General features: G+C 41.9%; 1 protein-coding gene across 1 annotated transcript in view; it reads right to left on the reverse strand.

The window, feature by feature from the left end:
* The window catches only part of abcc1 (ATP binding cassette subfamily C member 1 (ABCC1 blood group)), a gene marked incomplete at its 3' end in the record, with an annotated part of 263456 nt that overhangs the window by 204417 nt on the left and 35219 nt on the right, over positions 1-23820 (reverse strand). The window contains exons 7-8 of the mRNA XM_084326017.1: positions 23501-23632; positions 21274-21501 (exon numbers count right to left, since the gene is read on the reverse strand). Of these exons, the coding sequence (XP_084182143.1) occupies positions 21274-21501; positions 23501-23632 (360 nt within the window). The remainder of the gene's footprint in view (positions 1-21273; positions 21502-23500; positions 23633-23820) is intronic.

Raw genomic sequence — 23820 nt, forward strand, 5'->3', positions numbered from 1 at the left:
CTACCTGTGGTTTGCACAGCTCAGCAGGAAGTACAGTGTGAGGTTCAACAGGTCTTAGAGGTTTTGGAAAAGGACACTGTGCAGCAGGAAGCACGCATCCCACCACCGCCTGTGATCTCCGTGCAGGCGTCCTATAGCCAAGCTGATGACCGATATGACGGTGAGTTCCGGAATAAACAGTGTGCCTGTATGGCACTGAGTTTTCTAGCATACGCGAATGAACACCAGAATGAGGGCCGTGACTTGAAGGAGGCTGATCTTAATAAAATACTAGATAAGGGACACAGTGTGTACAAAAAAAACCTCAAAGCGCTGAGGGATCAAGGTCGTGCCCGTGGCCTCTACCATTTACACATGGAAGAAACGCCACTCGCCATCGAGACTGAGCACCATGCGTACAGTGTGCATAGATCCACTGTGCAAGTGGGATTAATGAAAAACCTGTCTGATTTTAAGGACTGTTTGAATCTTCACACAAGACTTCAGTGTCTGTCTGCAGATGTGAGCCATGCTCTGCTCACTATATCACCATACACCATTGCCGTGTTTAGAGACCAGTCTGGGAGGTATGGATTGTTTGACTCTCATAGCAGAAATGCTGACGGGCTATCTGAGCCTAATGGAAAGGCTGTAATGATGACATTCACACAGTTGGATGATCTGTTCGACAAGATTTACACGCTGAATTTCTCGCTGCACAACTATACTGACACGTTTGACAGTATGCAGTTTGACTTCATGCAAGTGACATTTGAATCAGACATGGAGTTTGACAGCTGTGATGACTCGGAAATGCTTGAGATGCAAGCAGACACGGAGTTTGACAGCTGTGATGAGCCAGAAATGATGGAGATACAAGACTGTGTTGAAAAGCAGCAACCACCCAATGCAGAGAATGAGAAAGAGGCACTCAGACCTGGACTAGGCCTAGATAGTTGCTTGCAACCTCTAGACATGGGACAAGAGACGCTGACGTATGGTGATGGCATATTTAGCATTGCCCCCGCACAAGGAAACAAGCCCGTCGGCTTCTTCAAGGTCCCCAGACTTGAAGCAATGGCTTTCCCTGTCCAGTTTCCTACCGGAGAAAATACATTGGATGCTGAAAGAGCAGTGCGGCTGTCTCCAAGCATGTATTTCAACGCAAGGCTTTTCTGTGTCGATAATCGTTTTGCGAGAGACCAGAGCTACCTATTCTTTGCCCAGTTTGTCACCGAGACACAGTTGGCCACAAACAGCATGTCCATCCAGTTGAGGAAAGGCAAACCCTTTAGCCGAGATGGACGCAAAATATGCAACAAGATGTTACAGGACAAGGTGGAGGTCGAGAGGCTGGTGAAAAACAGAGATGCAACCCGATTCATGCAACCGCTGAGAGGGACTCCAGCTTACTGGTCGAAAACGATGAAGGATCTGTTTGCCATGGTCAGACAACTGGGGACGCCTACCTTTTTTCTGACCTTCTCGGCCGCAGAATTCCGTTGGCCAGAAGTTGTCAATGCGATAAAATCCCAAGAAGGTCAACGGGTTAATTTCGATGAGCTGGACTGGGCCCAAAAATGTGACATTCTCAGAAGCAACCCGGTGACGACCATGCGCATGTTTGACAAGCGGGTGGATGCTCTGATGAGAGAGCTGCTGCTGTCTCCGGCTCATCCAATTGGTGTGGTTGTGGATTACTTTTACCGGGTAGAATTCCAGGCCAGAGGGAGCCCTCACATACACATGCTCTGTTGGGTAGAAAATGCCCCAGAGTTTGGCGTCACCGATGACGCCAAACTATGCGAGTTTGTGGACCGCTACATCTCATGCCAGTTGCCTGACAAGGACAAGGAACCGTTGCTTCACAAGAGTGTCACAGAGCTTCAAATGCACAGCAGAAACCATTCCAAGAGCTGCAAGAAAGGTAAGAAAGCATGCAGATTTGGATTTCCAAAACCACCAATGCCAATGTCGTTCATAACCTATCCGTCGGCATCATATGGCGTCGATGAGGGTGAAGGTACGAGCAACGCGGGTGAAGGTACGAGCAACGCGGGTGAAGGTACGAGCAACGCGGGTGAAGGTACGAGCAACGCGGGTGAAGGTACGAGCAAAAAACGTAAGCGTGCAAAGGTCAGCAGCAAACTACAGACAATGGATGCGCAAGCAGCCAAACGTAAACTCCAACCAGTGTGGGCTTTACTGAACGACTCCAGCGCGCAAGTGGACAACCTGACACAGCTACTGACGCAGTGCAAGTTGACTTATGCGGAGTACACCAAATGTGTCCAGGAAATGACAAATGCCAGTGTCATGGTAATGAAGCGTGATGTCAAGGACTGCTGGGTGAATAACTATAATCCATATTTGTTGACGGCCTGGAACGCCAACATGGACATCCAGTACGTTCTCGACGAGTTTGCGCTCATTCAGTACATGCTCAGCTACATCACCAAACCGGAGCACGAGATGAGCGAATACCTGGCGAAAATCATCCGTGAGCTCAGCCCAGAGAGTGTGCCTGAACGAGAGGAAATGAAGCAAATCCTTCAAGCCTACTCAAAACACAGAGAGGTCAGCGCTCAGGAGGCTGTGGCCCGTACGTGCAGTTTGAAAATGAGAAAATGCTCACGTCAGGTTTTGTTCCTACAAACTGATGAGAATGGACTGAAAATGAGTCTCCCGCTCAGCCAGCTTCAGTACAGACCAGAGGATGACGAGAACGTATGGATGACGGGTATTCCCGACAGATACAGAGCCAGACCACGAACACTGGAGTTTGAACCCATGTGCCTTGCCATTTTCACATCCCACTACAGAGTGCTCTACCGTGAGCAGGGGACCAGCGGAAATTGCCATAGGCTGTTAAACGACATGGGCATCATTCAGAAACGCACGAGGGGGAAACCTGCAATTATCAGATACGGTCACTTTTCTCAGAAGAAGGAGCCAGAGAAATTCTACGGCAATTGGCTTAAACTGTACCTCCCCCATCGTGACGTGTCCAAACTGAAAACCGACCTTTTACCCACACACAAAGCGTTTCACGACCAGGCCTGGGTGACGATACCCGGGATCCACGACATGGTCAAAGTCTCAGAATTTGTTAAACTCAACAGAGAGAAGTTTGAGAAACACAGTAAAGTGATGGAGAAAGCTATGGACAAGTTCATCAAGGATGGTCCTATCGAGGATGCATGGGGCAGATTTGACCCCGAGAGTGAGGTGGTCCAGTTGGAATGCATGGCTGAGCGAAGTGACGCTCAGCTGCATGAGGAGGAACAAGATGATGTACCGGCGTACATTGGTGGAGTTATTCCAGTCATGGACGCTCCCCAGATGAGCCCCGATTTTCTGCGCACAATGTGTCAGAACCTCAACCGGGCACAAGCATCCATCTTTTACTCTGTTCGCGATTGGTGTATTGACCGCGTGCAACAACATGAGCAAACCCCCCAACAGTTCTTCTACTTTGTCACCGGTGGTGCTGGCACTGGGAAATCCCACCTCATAAAGTGCATCCACGGTGAGGCAACAAGGATACTCCGGCAACTCCCCAGACTGTATGATGATGACATATCCATGCCAACCGTTATACTGGCTGCATTTACAGGCACGGCAGCTTTCAACATCTCTGGTAACACTTTGCATTCGCTCTTGAAGTTGCCAAGAAGCCTACAGCCACCCTACCAAGGACTAGGAAATACCTTGGATGTGCTGCGGGGAAAGCTGTCGGATGCAGAGATCATCATCATCGATGAGGTTTCAATGATTTCCAAGCAACTGTTTGCCTACGTCGACTGGAGACTGCAACAAATCAAAGGCAATAAGAAACCGTTCGGTGGCATGTGTGTAATAGCGCTGGGCGATTTCTATCAGCTCCCCCCATTGGGGAAAAACAAACCGCTCTGCGTACTTGAGGAGGCCACGATCGACCTCTGGCAATGCCACTTTGAGATGATCACGTTGACCGAGATCATGCGACAGAGAGACGACCTTCCATTTGCGGAGCTTCTGAACAGAATCAGAGTCAGGGAAAAGACGCATCCGATAAGCCACATGGACAAAGCTCTGCTTGTTCGGGCTGTGCGTAACCCCGCCCATTGCCCTAAGGATGTCATGCACATCTTTGCAACCAACAAAGAGGTTGCCAAGCACAATGCCGCTACTTTGTCTGCTCTCCATTCCCACATCACCCAGATAGATGCACAGGATTACACGAGAGATCCAATGACGGGTGAGATGGACAGACTAGAAAGGCCGCGTAAGGGAGATAAAAGCGATCTGCTAGACATACTTCAAGTTGCCGAGGGTGCCTGTGTCATGATCATGCGGAACGTCGACGTTGAAGATGGGCTAGTCAATGGAACATTTGGCACGATTGGTCGAATAGTCACCCAGACGGCCAACGGTGCTACTGAGGTGACCATGCTTGGGCTTGTGCTGGACAATGCAGATACAGGACAGAGATGCCGCCAAAGGACATCTGGTCGTGGTGACAACTTGGTCTACATCGAGAGGGCAGAGGAAAGGCTGAAATTCAAGAAAGTGACTCGCAGGCAGTTCCCCATCAAGCTGGCTTACGCATGCACCGTTCATAAAGTCCAAGGCATGACGACACAATCTGCCGTGGTTTCATTGAAACGTATCTTTGCACCAGGCATGGCCTACGTTGCTCTGAGTAGAACGACTTCACTGCAAGGACTTCACATCATCGACTTCAATGAGAGACAGATATTTGCTGATCCTGCAATCACCGCTTCATTGGAGTCGATGAGGAAAGCCTCGTTTGACACGGTTATGCCACTATTAAATTATGTACAGCCAAAAGAAAATGGCCAAATATTAACAATTGTCCACCACAACACGGAAGGACTACCGGCTCATATCCAGGATACCAAACGGCATCACGAGTTGCCACTTGCCGATGTTCTGTGCCTCACCGAAACTCACCTCTCTGGCTCTTTTGTTGCCGACAGTCTGCAGTTGGAAGGGTACACCATGTTCAAACGCAACAGACATGAGTCGTACACAAACCTTCCTCGGTTGGCAAAAAGAGCGGGCGGTGGTGTCGCCGTCTACGTGAGGGACCATTGCCAGGCATTTGAAAGGCATTTCCTGCAAAATGTGACTGACCTGGAGTGTGTCGTTGTGAAGGTTGAGGCCCCTGTCAAAGCTTTAATCGCTGCCGTGTACAGACCACCAGATTACAGTCCTTGCCAATTCATACCAAAACTGCAGGCGCTTTTGGACACTTTGGAAATTATGAATCATCAGCCAGTCGTAGTCTGTGGAGATTTTAATGAGGATCTACTTTCCGGATCAAGGAAGCCCATATCTGAACTGTTTAACAGCAGAGGATATACCCAACTGGTCCGAGAAGCCACCACTGACAAGACCACATTGTTGGATCACATTTACACTTCAAGACCGCAGCAATGTCTACAGTCTGGAGTATTACGCACATATTGGAGTTACCACAATCCTGTATACTGTATTTTGAGCTCTACTTAGAACTTTGCGTCATTCCATGTAGCCATTGTGGTTGTGGTTGGTGTCGGGAGTGATTGTAGTCTGTGAACTTGTGGTGGGTGCAGTGGTTTTGGCTGAAACCACTGTGGTTGTTGAAAAAAGTACACGAAGAAAAAAGTACACCGCGCAGGGACCGGACGGCCCCCCCGAAATACCCCGTTCGTCACGTTTAAATAGATGGATCTATTAATAGATCTACAAAACGAACAAAATGTGTTCCGTAGTCAAAATTATTACGATTATAACCTCCCTTCTTTCTCTTATAAAAGTACAGGTTATCATCAATCAGATGGATCTATTAATAGATCTACAAAACGAACAAAATGTGTTCCGTAGTCAAAATTATTACGATTATAACCTCCCTTCTTTCTCTTATAAAAGTACAGGTTATCATCAATCAGATGGATCTATTAATAGATCTACAAAACGAACAAACTGTGTTCCGTAGTCAAAATTATTACGATTATAACCTCCCTTCTTTCTCTTATAAAAGTACAGGTTATCATCAATCAGATGGATCTATTAATAGATCTACAAAACGAACAAAATGTGTTCCGTAGTCAAAATTATTACGATTATAACCTCCCTTCTTTCTCTTATAAAAGTACAGGTTATCATCAACTTCTCTCTCGCTCTCATTCTGTTGTGTTCATATAAAGCTGCCGTGGTCTCTCTCTCTCTCTCTCATTCTGTTCTGTTGTGTTAATATAAACTTTGGATAAGCCTAGCCAAACAAAGAATGTACCTGAGTGGACTGTTAGTTCTTTCCCTTTTGCTGTGACCTTGGCGTGGTGGGAAAGCTTGTGTGCTTGTGTGCTTGTGTGCCCCAATGCTTGTATATCTTATCATGTGTTGTCATGCTTGTTTATATGTTTGTTAAAAAAAAAAAAAAAAAAAAACATGTTTGTTTATGTTTGTTAAATATATATATATAATAATAAATAAAAAAAAAATATGAGATGGAAGGCGGCTACATGGCGTAGTGGGCAAGGCGCTTGCCACGGAATCTGGAGACGCTGGGCTTGCCTGTTCGAGCCCAGCGCTCCACATTTGCTTTCAGTTTAGCTGGTCGTTCGTACTAATACACATTGGCCGTATTAGGGGGTGGGAAACTGATGGGTGGGGATCGGGCGTTGTGGACAGCGACTCCTACAGGTCGGTTGGTGCGCCTGCGCAGTAGAATCAGGAAGTGTCGGGGCAGCGTGAGCCTCCCACGCGTTACTCCTCGCCACCGAGAGATCGAGCTTTGCATGACCTCTAATAAAAACGTAACTAAATATCCGTTTGGCGTAAAAAATTAAAGACGTCATGGTTTGATTAAGCCTAGTCGAACACTCATCTCTGCCACTCGTATAAACTGCCTCGAGTGGAATGTACCTGAGTGGACTGTTTGAGTTAGTTCTTTCTACGGATGCACCGAATGGGAAATTCTTGGCCGAAACCGATACCGAAAATAGGAAACAGTTGGCCGAAAACCGAATGCCGAAAGGCCGAAAATGATTAATATAAATATATATATATATATATATATATATATATTTTTTAGCTACCTGATTATGGCAAAATACATGATTATGGCTAAACTTAACTTAAATAATATTAATAATCACTATGGGCCCATAAAACATTTATTCAGCACTTTTGAATGCATACATTAATTCCAGACTGTTAAGACTAAAAGACTACAACGATTGATGACGACTTCCTGTCCTCGCATTTCCATTTCCGGTTTAACGATAATACATTTTCAACAACAGATTGCTGCTAATTAAACACTTCATTTAAACGGAGTAACGTTAACGTTATGTCGAGTTCATACGTGTAGTGTAGTATGAGCCGAAAGAGCCTTTTTAACCATCGTCGGCCGATAATTTTCGGTAGCCGAATTTTCGGTGCATCTCTAGTTCTTTCCCTTTTGCTGTGACCTTGGCGTGGTGGGAAAGCTTGTGTGCCCCAATGATCCTGAGTACTATGCCAGCATGAGCAGATCCTCAAAGGTTCTACCTTGCTGTACTAGTCCCAGGTGAGAGGTCAGACTAACAACAGCAACAAAACTCTTTAATTACAAATATGTTTATGTGAATTTAGGGCACGGTGCCAAGTTCAGTAGCTATGTGATGACAGACGTCAACATCAAAACAAGTCTGCATATCCAACTGGTTTAGGTAAGGAGAATTGAAATCTTATCCTTTGGCTACATCCGCATTGTATAAAAGCTACTTGTGATAATGTAATTGTGGTAATGCAATCGTGATGCACCTTGAATTGACTATGCAGCACTGATCAGAGATGTTTTGCGTTGCTTTTGCAGATGATGGAAACAGCCGGTGTATGGTGACTGACGCATCCTGGGGTTCAGTAATTGTTGAGTGAGAAGAGACCTTTGATCTGCCACTTCTTGGACACATGGTGCCATGAGAAAGGGTGAGTATTAAATAATACAACACGAAAGGGAGTTTGTGTTATAGTTAATAAAATCACATCTGTAGTCATATAGATCTTGACGGCCATGAAATTAGAAAGAGAATCATTGCAGAGAGAGTGTCATTGCACTACACAGTAGGGATATCCTCTTTGATTGGTCTATGTTGACCACTCCCCCGATCCTTAGGCCGCGCCCCCTTTTTGTATCCTTTGAACCGTTTGTCATAGAGACTCGCGAGAGACCCTCTCCCCCGTTGGCCGGCGGTGCACAGGCGTCACCCACACTTTCACAATTTCCCCCGCGCGGAATTGTCTAGTTATTATTATTATTGTACTGTTATGTTCTGTTTTATGTATGAAAATAAAATAAAAACATTTATAAAAAATAAAAATAAAGTACTTACAAATAAACTAATTTGTTTTAGTTTAGTTAATAAACTAAATCCTCAATTTGAATAAAGTGATTAAACTGATTAAATGAGTTTTTCTTTTATTAAATCAACTTTCTAATATAACTAATCAGTTTCGTCAACATAAATAATCCAATAAGGGCACGGTTGGTATGAAAGTGATGGTGACGTCTTATAGTATAATATTATAATATTAGTGTAGCCTAACCTTTAACTGCAACTGTGAAGAAAACCCCCATTGGTTTAAACAGATTGAATAGACACAACAAAAAAGTAGAACAAAAAAGACTAAACAAATTTTATTAAAAATCAAAAATCCGAATGTTGATTTAGAATTCGGATGTCAACATTATGATCGAAGCTTCGAAGCATTCGGTACAGCCCTAATAACAATCATGTTGTTGTGTCCAGTGTGAGGTACAGCCCTAATAACAATCATGTTGTTGTGTCCAGTGTGAGGTACAGCCCTAATAACAATCATGTTGTTGTGTCCAGTGTGAGGTACAGCCCTAATAACAATCATGTTGTTGTGTCCAGTGTGAGGTACAGCCCTAATAACAATCATGTTGTTGTGTCCAGTGTGAGGTACAGCCCTAATAACAATCATGTTGTTGTGTCCAGTGTGAGGTACAGCCCTAATAACAATCATGTTGTTGTGTCCAGTGTGAGGTACAGCCCTAATAACAATCATGTTGTTGTGTCCAGTGTGAGGTACAGCCCTAATAACAATCATGTTGTTGTGTCCAGTGTGAGGTACAGCCCTAATAACAATCATGTTGTTGTGTCCAGTGTGAGGTACAGCCCTAATAACAATCATGTTGTTGTGTCCAGTGTGAGGTACAGCCCTAATAACAATCATGTTGTTGTGTCCAGTGTGAGGTACAGCCCTAATAACAATCATGTTGTTGTGTCCAGTGTGAGGTACAGCCCTAATAACAATCATGTTGTTGTGTCCAGTGTGAGGTACAGCCCTAATAACAATCATGTTGTTGTGTCCAGTGTGAGGTACAGCCCTAATAACAATCATGTTGTTGTGTCCAGTGTGAGGTACAGCCCTAATAACAATCATGTTGTTGTGTCCAGTGTGAGGTACAGCCCTAATAACAATCATGTTGTTGTGTCCAGTGTGAGGTACAGCCCTAATAACAATCATGTTGTTGTGTCCAGTGTGAGGTACAGCCCTAATAACAATCATGTTGTTGTGTCCAGTGTGAGGTACAGCCCTAATAACAATCATGTTGTTGTGTCCAGTGTGAGGTACAGCCCTAATAACAATCATGTTGTTGTGTCCAGTGTGAGGTACAGCCCTAATAACAATCATGTTGTTGTGTCCAGTGTGAGGTACAGCCCTAATAACAATCATGTTGTTGTGTCCAGTGTGAGGTACAGCCCTAATAACAATCATGTTGTTGTGTCCAGTGTGAGGTACAGCCCTAATAACAATCATGTTGTTGTGTCCAGTGTGAGGTACAGCCCTAATAACAATCATGTTGTTGTGTCCAGTGTGAGGTACAGCCCTAATAACAATCATGTTGTTGTGTCCAGTGTGAGGTACAGCCCTAATAACAATCATGTTGTTGTGTCCAGTGTGAGGTACAGCCCTAATAACAATCATGTTGTTGTGTCCAGTGTGAGGTACAGCCCTAATAACAATCATGTTGTTGTGTCCAGTGTGAGGTACAGCCCTAATAACAATCATGTTGTTGTGTCCAGTGTGAGGTACAGCCCTAATAACAATCATGTTGTTGTGTCCAGTGTGAGGTACAGCCCTAATAACAATCATGTTGTTGTGTCCAGTGTGAGCAGCTGTTGTTCTGTCGGATAGAACACAAGAGACATGACAACGCAGAGACAGCAGGGTCAGAGGGGTCAGAGACAGCAGGGTCAGAGGGGTCAGAGGGGTCAGAGACAGCAGGGTCAGAGGGGTCAGAGACAGCAGAGACAGCAGAGACAGAGGGGTCAGAGACAGCAGGGGTCAGGGGTCAGAGGGGTCAGAGACAGCAGGGTCAGAGGGGTCAGAGACAGCAGAGACAGCAGGGTCAGAGGGGTCAGAGACAGCAGGGTCAGAGGGGTCAGAGACAGCAGGGTCAGAGGGGTCAGAGGGGTCAGAGACAGCAGAGACAGCAGGGGTCAGGGGTCAGAGACAGCAGAGACAGCAGGGTCAGAGGGGTCAGAGACAGCAGGGTCAGAGACAGCAGAGACAGCAGGGTCAGAGGGGTCAGAGACAGCAGGGTCAGAGACAGCAGGGTCAGAGGGGTCAGAGACAGCAGGGTCAGAGGGGTCAGAGACAGCAGAGACAGCAGAGACAGCAGGGTCAGAGGGGTCAGAGGGGTCAGAGACAGCAGAGACAGCAGAGACAGCAGGGTCAGAGGGGTCAGAGACAGCAGAGACAGCAGGGTCAGAGGGGTCAGAGACAGCAGGGTCAGAGGGGTCAGAGACAGCAGGGTCAGAGGGGTCAGAGGGGTCAGAGACAGCAGGGTCAGAGGGGTCAGAGACAGCAGGGTCAGAGGGGTCAGAGGGGTCAGAGACAGCAGAGACAGCAGAGACAGCAGGGTCAGAGACAGCAGAGACAGCAGGGTCAGAGGGGTCAGAGACAGCAGGGTCAGAGGGGTCAGAGGGGTCAGAGACAGCAGAGACAGCAGAGACAGCAGAGACAGCAGGGTCAGAGACAGCAGGGTCAGAGACAGCAGGGGTCAGAGGGGTCAGAGACAGCAGAGACAGCAGAGACAGCAGGGTCAGAGACAGCAGAGACAGCAGGGTCAGAGACAGCAGAGACAGCAGGGGTCAGAGGGGTCAGAGACAGCAGGGTCAGAGACAGCAGAGACAGCAGGGTCAGAGGGGTCAGAGACAGCAGAGACAGCAGGGTCAGAGGGGTCAGAGACAGCAGGGTCAGAGGGGTCAGAGACAGCAGAGACAGCAGGGTCAGAGGGGTCAGAGACAGCAGGGGTCAGGGGACAGAGACAGGGGTGACTGGGTAACTAACGCCTGGCAACACACCTTGAGAAAGTACAACAGCTTGAGTAAGCATGACCCCTGACCCCTGAGGCTCTTCTAACAGAGAGAGGTCCTCAACACCAACTGGATGCACAGGGATGTAGAGTTGCACATTCCTGGATCAGTGTTATGGCAGCCTCTCTCTTCATCTAGGGACCATTTCCCAGGGGCTTGGTATCGAACACACGCTAGGGGAGGTTACATGCATTGTAATACCTCGACATTTAAACCCTGTGTGTGTTTGTTTTACGTTTCTAAGAGAAGCACAAGTCAACATTGATTGGGGAGGGTCGTTCACAATTGTCTTTCAGTTTCCCCCGAAAATGAAATGTTGGCGTTCCTCCCTGAAACCAAGGGGCAAGCCTAACCAAACCAAACATTATGAATGATAACCCTAGTTATATTAACAGGCCTTTAGACTCTGTTTACCACTCAGCCCTGATGTTTATGACTGGTGATGCTACAGTATATTATATTAAAATATATTACTGGTAACAGCTACAACACTGTTCTATATGATCAGGTTTATTACTGATGATGCTACAACACTGTGTTCTATATGATCAGGTTTATTACTGATGATGCTACAACACTGTGTTCTATATGATCAGGTTTATTACTGATGATGTTACAACACTGTGTTCTATATGATCAGGTTTATTACTGATGATGCTACAACACTGTGTTCTATATGATCAGGTTTATTACTGATGATGTTACAACACTGTGTTCTATATGATCAGGTTTATTACTGATGATGTTACAACACTGTGTTCTATATGATCAGGTTTATTACTGATGATGTTACAACACTGTGTTCTATATGATCAGGTTTATTACTGATGATGTTACAACACTGTGTTCTATATGATCAGGTTTATTACTGATGATGTTACAACACTGTGTTCTATATGATCAGGTTTATTACTGATGATGTTACAACACTGTGTTCTATATGATCAGGTTTATTACTGATGATGCTACAACACTGTGTTCTATATGATCAGGTTTATTACTGATGATGTTACAACACTGTGTTCTATATGATCAGGTTTATTACTGATGATGTTACAACACTGTGTTCTATATGATCAGGTTTATTACTGATGATGTTACAACACTGTTCTATATGATCAGGTTTATTACTGATGATGCTACAACACTGTTCTATATGATCAGGTTTATTACTGATGATGTTACAACACTGTTCTATATGATCAGGTTTATTACTGATGATGCTACAACACTGTGTTCTATATGATCAGGTTTATTACTGATGATGTTACAACACTGTGTTCTATATGATCAGGTTTATTACTGATGATGCTACAACACTGTGTTCTATATGATCAGGTTTATTACTGATGATGCTACAACACTGTGTTCTATATGATCAGGTTTATTACTGATGATGCTACAACACTGTGTTCTATATGATCAGGTTTATTACTGATGATGTTACAACACTGTTCTATATGATCAGGTTTATTACTGATGATGCTACAACACTGTGTTCTATATGACCAGGTTTATTACTGATGATGCTACAACACTGTTCTATATGATCAGGTTTATTACTGATGATGTTACAACACTGTGTTCTATATGATCAGGTTTATTACTGATGATGTTACAACACTGTGTTCTATATGATCAGGTTTATTACTGATGATGTTACAACACTGTGTTCTATATGATCAGGTTTATTACTGATGATGCTACAACACTGTGTTCTATATGATCAGGTTTATTACTGATGATGTTACAACACTGTTCTATATGATCAGGTTTATTACTGATGATGTTACAACACTGTTCTATATGATCAGGTTTATTACTGATGATGTTACAACACTGTTCTATATGATCAGGTTTATTACTGATGATGTTACAACACTGTGTTCTATATGATCAGGTTTATTACTGATGATGTTACAACACTGTGTTCTATATGATCAGGTTTATTACTGATGATGCTACAACACTGTTCTATATGATCAGGTTTATTACTGATGATGTTACAACACTGTGTTCTATATGATCAGGTTTATTACTGATGATGTTACAACACTGTGTTCTATATGATCAGGTTTACTGATGATGCTACAACACTGTGTTCTATATGATCAGGTTTATTACTGATGATGTTACAACACTGTGTTCTATATGATCAGGTTTATTACTGATGATGCTACAACACTGTGTTCTATATGATCAGGTTTATTACTGATGATGTTACAACACTGTGTTTTATATGATCAGGTTTATTACTGATGATGCTACAACACTGTGTTCTATATGATCAGGTTTATTACTGATGATGTTACAACACTGTGTTTTATATGATCAGGTTTATTACTGATGATGCTACAACACTGTGTTCTATATGATCAGGTTTATTACTGATGATGTTACAACACTGTGTTCTATATGATCAGGTTTATTACTGATGATGTTACAACACTGTGTTCTATATGATCAGGTTTATTACTGATGATGCTACAACACTGTGTTCTATATGATCAGGTTTATTACTGATGATGCTACAACACTGTGTTCTATATGATCAGGTTTATTACTGATGATGCTACAACACTGTGTTCTATATGATCAGGTTTATTACTGATGATGTTACAACACTGTGTTCTATATGATCAGGTTTATTACTGATGATGTTACAACACTGTGTTCTATATGATCAGGTTTATTACTGATGATGCTACAACACTGTGTTCTATATGATCAGGTTTATTACTGATGATGTTACAACACTGTGTTCTATATGATCAGGTTTATTACTGATGATGTTACAACACTGTGTTCTATATGATCAGGTTTATTACTGATGATGTTACAACACTGTGTTCTATATGATCAGGTTTATTACTGATGATGTTACAACACTGTTCTATATGATCAGGTTTATTACTGATGATGCTACAACACTGTGTTCTATATGATCAGGTTTATTACTGATGATGCTACAACACTGTGTTCTATATGATCAGGTTTATTACTGATGATGTTACAACACTGTTCTATATGATCAGGTTTATTACTGATGATGCTACAACACTGTGTTCTATATTACCAGGTTTATTACTGATGATGCTACAACACTGTTCTATATGATCAGGTTTATTACTGATGATGTTACAACACTGTGTTCTATATGATCAGGTTTATTACTGATGATGTTACAACACTGTGTTCTATATGATCAGGTTTATTACTGATGATGTTACAACACTGTGTTCTATATGATCAGGTTTATTACTGATGATGCTACAACACTGTGTTCTATATGATCAGGTTTATTACTGATGATGTTACAACACTGTTCTATATGATCAGGTTTATTACTGATGATGTTACAACACTGTTCTATATGATCAGGTTTATTACTGATGATGTTACAACACTGTTCTATATGATCAGGTTTATTACTGATGATGTTACAACACTGTGTTCTATATGATCAGGTTTATTACTGATGATGTTACAACACTGTGTTCTATATGATCAGGTTTATTACTGATGATGCTACAACACTGTTCTATATGATCAGGTTTATTACTGATGATGTTACAACACTGTGTTCTATATGATCAGGTTTATTACTGATGATGTTACAACACTGTGTTCTATATGATCAGGTTTACTGATGATGCTACAACACTGTGTTCTATATGATCAGGTTTATTACTGATGATGTTACAACACTGTGTTCTATATGATCAGGTTTATTACTGATGATGCTACAACACTGTGTTCTATATGATCAGGTTTATTACTGATGATGTTACAACACTGTGTTTTATATGATCAGGTTTATTACTGATGATGCTACAACACTGTGTTCTATATGATCAGGTTTATTACTGATGATGTTACAACACTGTGTTTTATATGATCAGGTTTATTACTGATGATGCTACAACACTGTGTTCTATATGATCAGGTTTATTACTGATGATGTTACAACACTGTGTTCTATATGATCAGGTTTATTACTGATGATGTTACAACACTGTGTTCTATATGATCAGGTTTATTACTGATGATGCTACAACACTGTGTTCTATATGATCAGGTTTATTACTGATGATGCTACAACACTGTGTTCTATATGATCAGGTTTATTACTGATGATGCTACAACACTGTGTTCTATATGATCAGGTTTATTACTGATGATGTTACAACACTGTGTTCTATATGATCAGGTTTATTACTGATGATGTTACAACACTGTGTTCTATATGATCAGGTTTATTACTGATGATGCTACAACACTGTGTTCTATATGATCAGGTTTATTACTGATGATGTTACAACACTGTGTTCTATATGATCAGGTTTATTACTGATGATGTTACAACACTGTGTTCTATATGATCAGGTTTATTACTGATGATGTTACAACACTGTGTTCTATATGATCAGGTTTATTACTGATGATGTTACAACACTGTTCTATATGATCAGGTTTATTACTGATGATGTTACAACACTGTGTTCTATATGATCAGGTTTATTACTGATGATGCTACAACACTGTGTTCTATATGATCAGGTTTATTACTGATGATGCTACAACACTGTGTTCTATATGATCAGGTTTATTACTGATGATGCTACAACACTGTTCTATATGATCAGGTTTATTACTGATGATGCTACAACACTGTGTTCTATATGATCAGGTTTATTACTGATGATGTTACAACACTGTTCTATATGATCAGGTTTATTACTGATGATGCTACAACACTGTGTTCTATATGATCAGGTTTATTACTGATTATGCTACAACACTGTGTTCTATATGATCAGGTTTATTACTGATGATGTTACAACACTGTGTTCTATATGATCAGGTTTATTACTGATGATGTTACAACACTGTTCTATATGATCGGGTTTATTACTGATGATGCTACAACACTGTGTTCTATATGATCAGGTTTATTACTGATGATGCTACAACACTGTGTTCTATATGATCAGGTTTATTACTGATGATGTTACAACACTGTGTTCTATATGATCAGGTTTATTACTGATGATGTTACAACACTGTGTTCTATATGATCAGGTTTATTACTGATGATGCTACAACACTGTTCTATATGATCAGGTTTATTACTGATGATGTTACAACACTGTGTTCTATATGATCAGGTTTATTACTGATGATGCTACAACACTGTGTTCTATATGATCAGGTTTATTACTGATGATGCTACAACACTGTGTTCTATATGATCAGGTTTATTACTGATGATGTTACAACACTGTTCTATATGATCAGGTTTATTACTGATGATGTTACAACACTGTGTTCTATATGATCAGGTTTATTACTGATGATGCTACAACACTGTGTTCTATATGATCAGGTTTATTAATGATGATGCTACAACACTGTTCTATATGATCAGGTTTATTACTGATGATGTTACAACACTGTTCTATATGATCAGGTTTATTACTGATGATGCTACAACACTGTGTTCTATATGATCAGGTTTATTACTGATGATGCTACAACACTGTTCTATATGATCAGGTTTATTACTGATGATGTTACAACACTGTGTTCTATATGATCAGGTTTATTACTGATGATGCTACAACACTGTGTTCTATATGATCAGGTTTATTACTGATGATGCTACAACACTGTTCTATATGATCAGGTTTATTACTGATGATGTTACAACACTGTGTTCTATATGATCAGGTGTATTACTGATGATGCTACAACACTGTGTTCTATATGATCAGGTTTATTACTGATGATGCTACAACACTGTGTTCTATATGATCAGGTTTATTACTGATGATGCTACAACACTGTTCTATATGATCGGGTTTATTACTGATGATGCTACAACACTGTGTTCTATATGATCAGGTTTATTACTGATGATGCTACAACACTGTGTTCTATATGATCAGGTTTATTACTGATGATGTTACAACACTGTGTTCTATATGATCAGGTTTATTACTGATGATGTTACAACACTGTGTTCTATATGATCAGGTTTATTACTGATGATGCTACAACACTGTGTTCTATATGATCAGGTTTATTACTGATGATGCTACAACACTGTGTTCTATATGATCAGGTTTATTACTGATGATGTTACAACACTGTGTTCTATATCAGTGGTTCCCAAAGTCGGGGTCGCGACCCAAAGGTGGGCCGCGAGCAGCCACGGGTGGGCCGTGAGATTATTTTAAAAAAATAAAATAAAAATAATAAAAATAAAAAAAACAATATTTTTTTTATTTTTAATTTTTTTATTTTTTTTGTCAGGTCACTGAACTTAGAAGCAGGCCAGGACAGTGTTTCTAGTTGTATACTAAAATTCTATTCTATTGTATTCTAAAATGTGACTATATGGTTTTATATTAACTTAATAAATAAACAAAAACGAAAAATCTACTTATTTCAACGAACATTTCAAACTAAATAACAGATTATGCACATAAAACGCTGAAAACAACCGAAGCAACAATAGTATTTTAATGAGGCTATGATTATTATCATTATTATTTTGCAACAAGTTAGCCCTCTCATAAATAGCACATATAAATGAATAACTAACTTGAACTAACTTAATAGGATTGAAGTGATATTTGGCTTAAAAAATCGGTCGCCTGGCAAAAAAAAAAAAAAAAAAGGCCTGACGATGTGCATTGGGCCGCGGCTCTCTGACGCCTTATTTTCTGGGCCCTGGCCTGAAAAGTTTGGGAACCCCTGTTCTATATGATCAGGTTTATTACTGATGATGTTACAACACTGTGTTCTATATGATCAGGTTTATTACTGATGATGCTACAACACTGTGTTCTATATGATCAGGTTTATTACTGATGATGCTACAACACTGTGTTCTATATGATCAGGTTTATTACTGATGATGTTACAACACTGTGTTCTATATGATCAGGTTTATTACTGATGATGCTACAACACTGTTCTATATGATCAGGTTTATTACTGATGATGTTACAACACTGTGTTCTATATGATCAGGTTTATTACTGATGATGTTACAACACTGTGTTCTATATGATCAGGTTTATTACTGATGATGCTACAACACTGTGTTCTATATGATCAGGTTTATTACTGATGATGTTACAACACTGTGTTCTATATGATCAGGTTTATTACTGATGATGTTACAACACTGTGTTCTATATGATCAGGTTTATTACTGATGATGTTACAACACTGTGTTCTATATGATCAGGTTTATTACTGATGATGTTACAACACTGTGTTCTATATGATCAGGTTTATTACTGATGATGTTACAACACTGTGTTCTATATGATCAGGTTTATTACTGATGATGTTACAACACTGTGTTCTATATGATCAGGTTTATTACTGATGATGTTACAACACTGTGTTCTATATTATCAGGTTTATTACTGATGATGCTACAACACTGTGTTCTATATTATCAGGTTTATTACTGATGATGCTACAACACTGTGTTCTATATGATCAGGTTTATTACTGATGATGTTACAACACTGTTCTATATGATCAGGTTTATTACTGATGATGTTACACTGTGTTCTATATGATCAGGTTTATTACTGATGATGTTACAACACTGTGTTCTATATGATCAGGTTTATTACTGATGATGTTACAACACTGTGTTCTATATGATCAGGTTTATTACTGATGATGTTACAACACTGTGTTCTATATGATCAGGTTTATTACTGATGATGTTACAACACTGTGTTCTATATGATCAGGTTTATTACTGATGATGTTACAACACTGTGTTCTATATGATCAGGTTTATTACTGATGATGCTACAACACTGTGTTCTATATGATCAGGTTTATTACTGATGATGTTACAACACTGTGTTCTATATGATCAGGTTTATTACTGATGATGCTACAACACTGTGTTCTATATGATCAGGTTTATTACTGATGATGCTACAAAACTGTGTTCTATATGATCAGGTTTATTACTGATGATGCTACAACACTGTGTTCTATATGATCAGGTTTATTACTGATGATGTTACAACACTGTGTTCTATATGATCAGGTTTATTACTGATGATGCTACAACACTGTGTTCTATATGATCAGGTTTATTACTGATGATGCTACAAAACTGTGTTCTATATGATCAGGTTTATTACTGATGATGCTACAAAACTGTGTTCTATATGATACACGTCAGACTGTATATGCTCGAGAACTGACCAATCACCGCTGATGGCAAAAATGATTGGTCAGCGTTGTAGCCAACGAGTGTCCGCTTCCAACGATACCCCACGTGGGGGGGGTGCAAATATAGGAAGTAGGTGAAAGTTGACAAGCGGAAATTAGTTGTGACTGAGGTCGCTTTCACATATAGTTTTGGTGGACTCGGTGCGGTTCTGGTGGTGAAGTTGCAACATTGTTGCATTCTTCATTTGGTTCGCCTGCGTTCACACTAAAATATGTGAGGCGCACCAAACTATCTGAACAATGTCACGCGGTCGAAAAGGGCGCTCGTCTATTGGACACAATGGAGAGTGGAAATCCCTCCCCTTCAGAAAGTGAAATGCGGAAATACACAAACTGTGTAGCCGTGAGCAGGCGTGATAGTAGCAGAGGCGTGGCACTGATAGAGAGTGGAAATGTGTGTGTGGCTGCGAGCCCGTGTGTGCGTGGGCGCGCGCGCGCGCGTGTGTGTGTGTGGACTGCGATCCATGTCTGACTCCAGATCAGCGGATCACCCAAGTCTGTCCACGAGACATGTTTACACAGTGTGCTTGTACTGCCGCGCGCCACGGTATTAATAATAAGCCATGTTTCTATTGGACAGTGGAAATGTGTGTGTGGCTGCGAGCCCTTGTGTGTGTGTGTGTGTGTCTGTGTGTGGACTGTGGACTGCGAGCCCTGGCTCCAGAACAGCGGAGGCTAGTTGTTCTATTGAAGCCGATTACCACCATCCTCTCGCTAAACAACTTGTACACCACGTTGTTTTTATGAGTTGTTTTTATTTGCAGTGAATGTCGTGCGCCTCGGTAATAATAATAAGCCGCGTTTTTTCTTCCTTCTTCCCAAGATGCACAGTATATAGATAGATAGAGAGATATATGCAGTGTGCTTGTTTTGCAGAATTGCAGTGAATGCTGCGAGCAGTGGTAATAATAACCACTTCCTACATTTGGTCCGCGTTTGGTTCGATGAAGCCGAACCGAGACCTACGTTTTCAGGCGGACCAGAGTTCACTGCTTGCGTGCGTGCGTGCGTGCGTGCGTGTGCGTGTGTGTGTGTGTGTGTGTGTGTGTGTGTGTGTGTGTGTGTGTGTGCGTGTGTGTGTGTGTGTGTGTGTGTGTGTGTGTGTGTGTGTGTGTGTGTGAGATATAGGGAGAGAAGAAGACGAAGAAGTTGTTTGTTTGCAGAATTCCTCACTCACCGTCCAAATGAATGAGCGGTCCGCCGTTTTGGACGAATTATTCCCGATACAAGGATTACAAAAACGAATTTTCTGTGGGATCGTTATAAACTTTGTCCCTGTACTGTAGATAAGACTTCAGGCTATGGAACCCTTGTGTTTTCCAGCTCCTACCGCTCAGCTGGAACTCAAAAACAGGCCTCTGGCAACAAGTAAACACAACGTGAGTAACTTTTCTTTTTATTTCAGTGTGTTCAAAGCCTGTTGTGGAAGAACGTTCCAGAAGAGACCAGACTCATGCATGTGCTAGAAGTGGTGGAATACATCGCACATTACTTTGGGTATGCAGTCGCCAGGCGTGTTCTGCTAAATGGGCCCTCAGCATAAGGGGTTAAGTAAAGAGGAAATGAAACAAATAAAGACACCAGTAGAACTCTACAACAACAACAACAACAACAACAACAACGCCCCCAGGCACCTCACCTGAGGATCTCCGGCCCCACGAACATCAGGATGTCCTGGACGATCTTGTAGAGCGATGAGATGAGGAAGTAGGGTCCGAACGTCAGACACAGCGCCCAGAACAGGGAGGGCTCGCCCGCCTTCTGACCCGCCTTCAGGATCAGGATCTCGGACTCCTCCACGGGCCGCCGGTCCTTACGCTCGCCGCGCGCCGCCCGCTTGGGGGAGTAGAGCGTCTTCTCTTCTGGCCTGGAGGAAGGTGAGGGAGAGAGGCAGAGAACTGTCAATCAAACTGATCAAAATAGGCTGGGTGTTAGCAGAGGCTTAGCTATATCTACAGTGTTAGCAGATGGCTATGTCTATCTATCTATATATATATATATATATATATTAAGGCTGTCAACGTTATTTTTTTTTACTAGACTTCACTCAGGTGTATTATTGATGCTCTCATTGATACTATGTTTGTTTCTGAAGTGTGTGTGTATGTGTGTGTGTGTGTGTGTGTGTGTGTGTGTGTGTATGTGTGTGTGTGTGTGTGTGTGTGTGTGTGTGTGTGTGTGTGTGTGTGTGTGTGTGTGTGTGTGTGTGTGTGTGTGTGTGTGTGTGTGTGTGTGTGTGTGTGTGATATAGGGAGAGATGAGGAAGGGGCAAGAGAGAAAGAGAGCTGGGAGAGTGTGTGTGCGAGAGAGAGAGAGAGGGGGGGGGTGATTACACAGCCCTTGTGTGGGTGAATGTAACAGTAACAAGTTCCTAACATTTTCTTTCCCCTATTATTTCATGCACACTTTATTCATTGTTTTAAATTATTATTTTCTTTTAAGTTATTTTGTGCATCACTCTGTTTTGAATTCGATGCAAATTTGCAATGCATGAGGGTCATCCTTTTGTGTTAAATGGCTGCATAAAGCAAGCATTTGTTGACTCGCATGTTGATAAGAGTATTAACCCTTTCTCTGCCACGCTTATGTACATCCTTATACCATCCTCTGCCAGCTCTATTTGTCTATGGAGATGTTCCCCTTCTTTGCAGGGCTATAACTTTTTAAATTGTATTGCTAAATTGACATTACTATGGCCCATTCAACGTCAATTATCTATCGTTTAGGATGTAGCAACGTTCTACTTTTTCATTCACATATTCATATTAAAATACGGTTTAAAGTATAAATATGTTTTTATCGTTTTCTGCAACATTCTGCAGAACGTGATTTATAGCCCTAAATGCATTATATTGATGATCAAATACAGTTTGATAGCGATCGGCGCCAGATAAAAAATGTTAAATGTATGTGCTTCTAAAAGTTACTACTGATCATCTGATGTTGACCGGATTGGGGGGGGGGGGGGGGGGGGGGTCGTTTATAATTCCGTGGCCAACGTAAGATGATTCATCTAGTGTGGGTGATATGATCATCAGAGCAGTTTGTATCGAACACGGTAATAATAAACGCTGAAACTTACCCCAGTCTCCTCGGGCCATTGGGCGATGAGCGTGGAGCAAAAAGATTGCTATTATGGGATGTTGAAATATGCGATCCATCTCCAGGTTGTATAATAGTATATATGTCCAAATCATGTTGTTTATCGAGTTATTAGTAACGGATCGCTATCCATTGTGTCTAGCTCGAGTCCCGGGAGCTATAGCGAGTGGTCGGACCGAATTTGGATGAGCACGAGTTTCCGTTTCCGGTTTGCTGTTTGGGCGATCCGCCGATCGGCCACCAGATGGCGCTCTTGAACCGTTGGAGAGTTGAGAGGGGATCAACAGTAGATCTCAAGTCTCCGCGGGAGAAATATGATTGCCATCACAGATTTTTGAAATATTGATCTCAATGACGTGTTACGGCGTCATTGGCAGATTAAGCATGGCGAGCAATGACGTGTTACGGCGTCCTTGGCGATTAAAGGGTTAAAACTTGGAACTTGAAAAAGATCTGTTTAAGGTAGAAAAAACAACGATTAATTTGCGATTAATCGCGAGTTAACTATGGACAATCATGCGATTAATAGAGTTAAATATTTTAATCGATTGACAGCACTAATATATATATATAATAAATCCGTACGACATATATTTAAAGATCAGACTTTTGCAGAAACAACTTCGTTCATTTTCTGCTCATTACACAGGGCCTATAACTCCATGGTGCAACACAAAGACCGTGTGAAGGTCGGTGCTGAAATCTGAACGTCGATGACACAACCCTACTAGCCGCTTCCATTCCTAACTGGTCAGGCTCCTGACCTTTTGACCTTTTGGCACTCTGTGTTCCAGCGGCGTACCAGCTGGGGGACCACCCTGTGGGACCGGTCCTCCGAGTTCAGGGACCACAGGTCGTCTTCAACCAGGGGGCGCCGGTAGCCCGTCACCATCAGCCTGGGAGTCAGTGGCACAGAGACAGGAAGTTATGAGGACAAGCGGTAAACTCGGGCGGTGCGTTCTTTAAGCCCACAGGAGGCCGGATCACGTGTCCGGGCAGGACCAATGAGGAGATCAGACACACGACCAAACAAACAACTAACATCCTGACCAATGAGGAGATCAGACACACGACCAAACAAACA

The sequence above is a fragment of the Notolepis coatsorum genome (genome assembly GCF_963971535.1).
Source record: "Notolepis coatsorum genome assembly, chromosome: 12".
In the NCBI taxonomy this organism is placed as follows: domain Eukaryota; kingdom Metazoa; phylum Chordata; class Actinopteri; order Aulopiformes; family Paralepididae; genus Notolepis; species Notolepis coatsorum.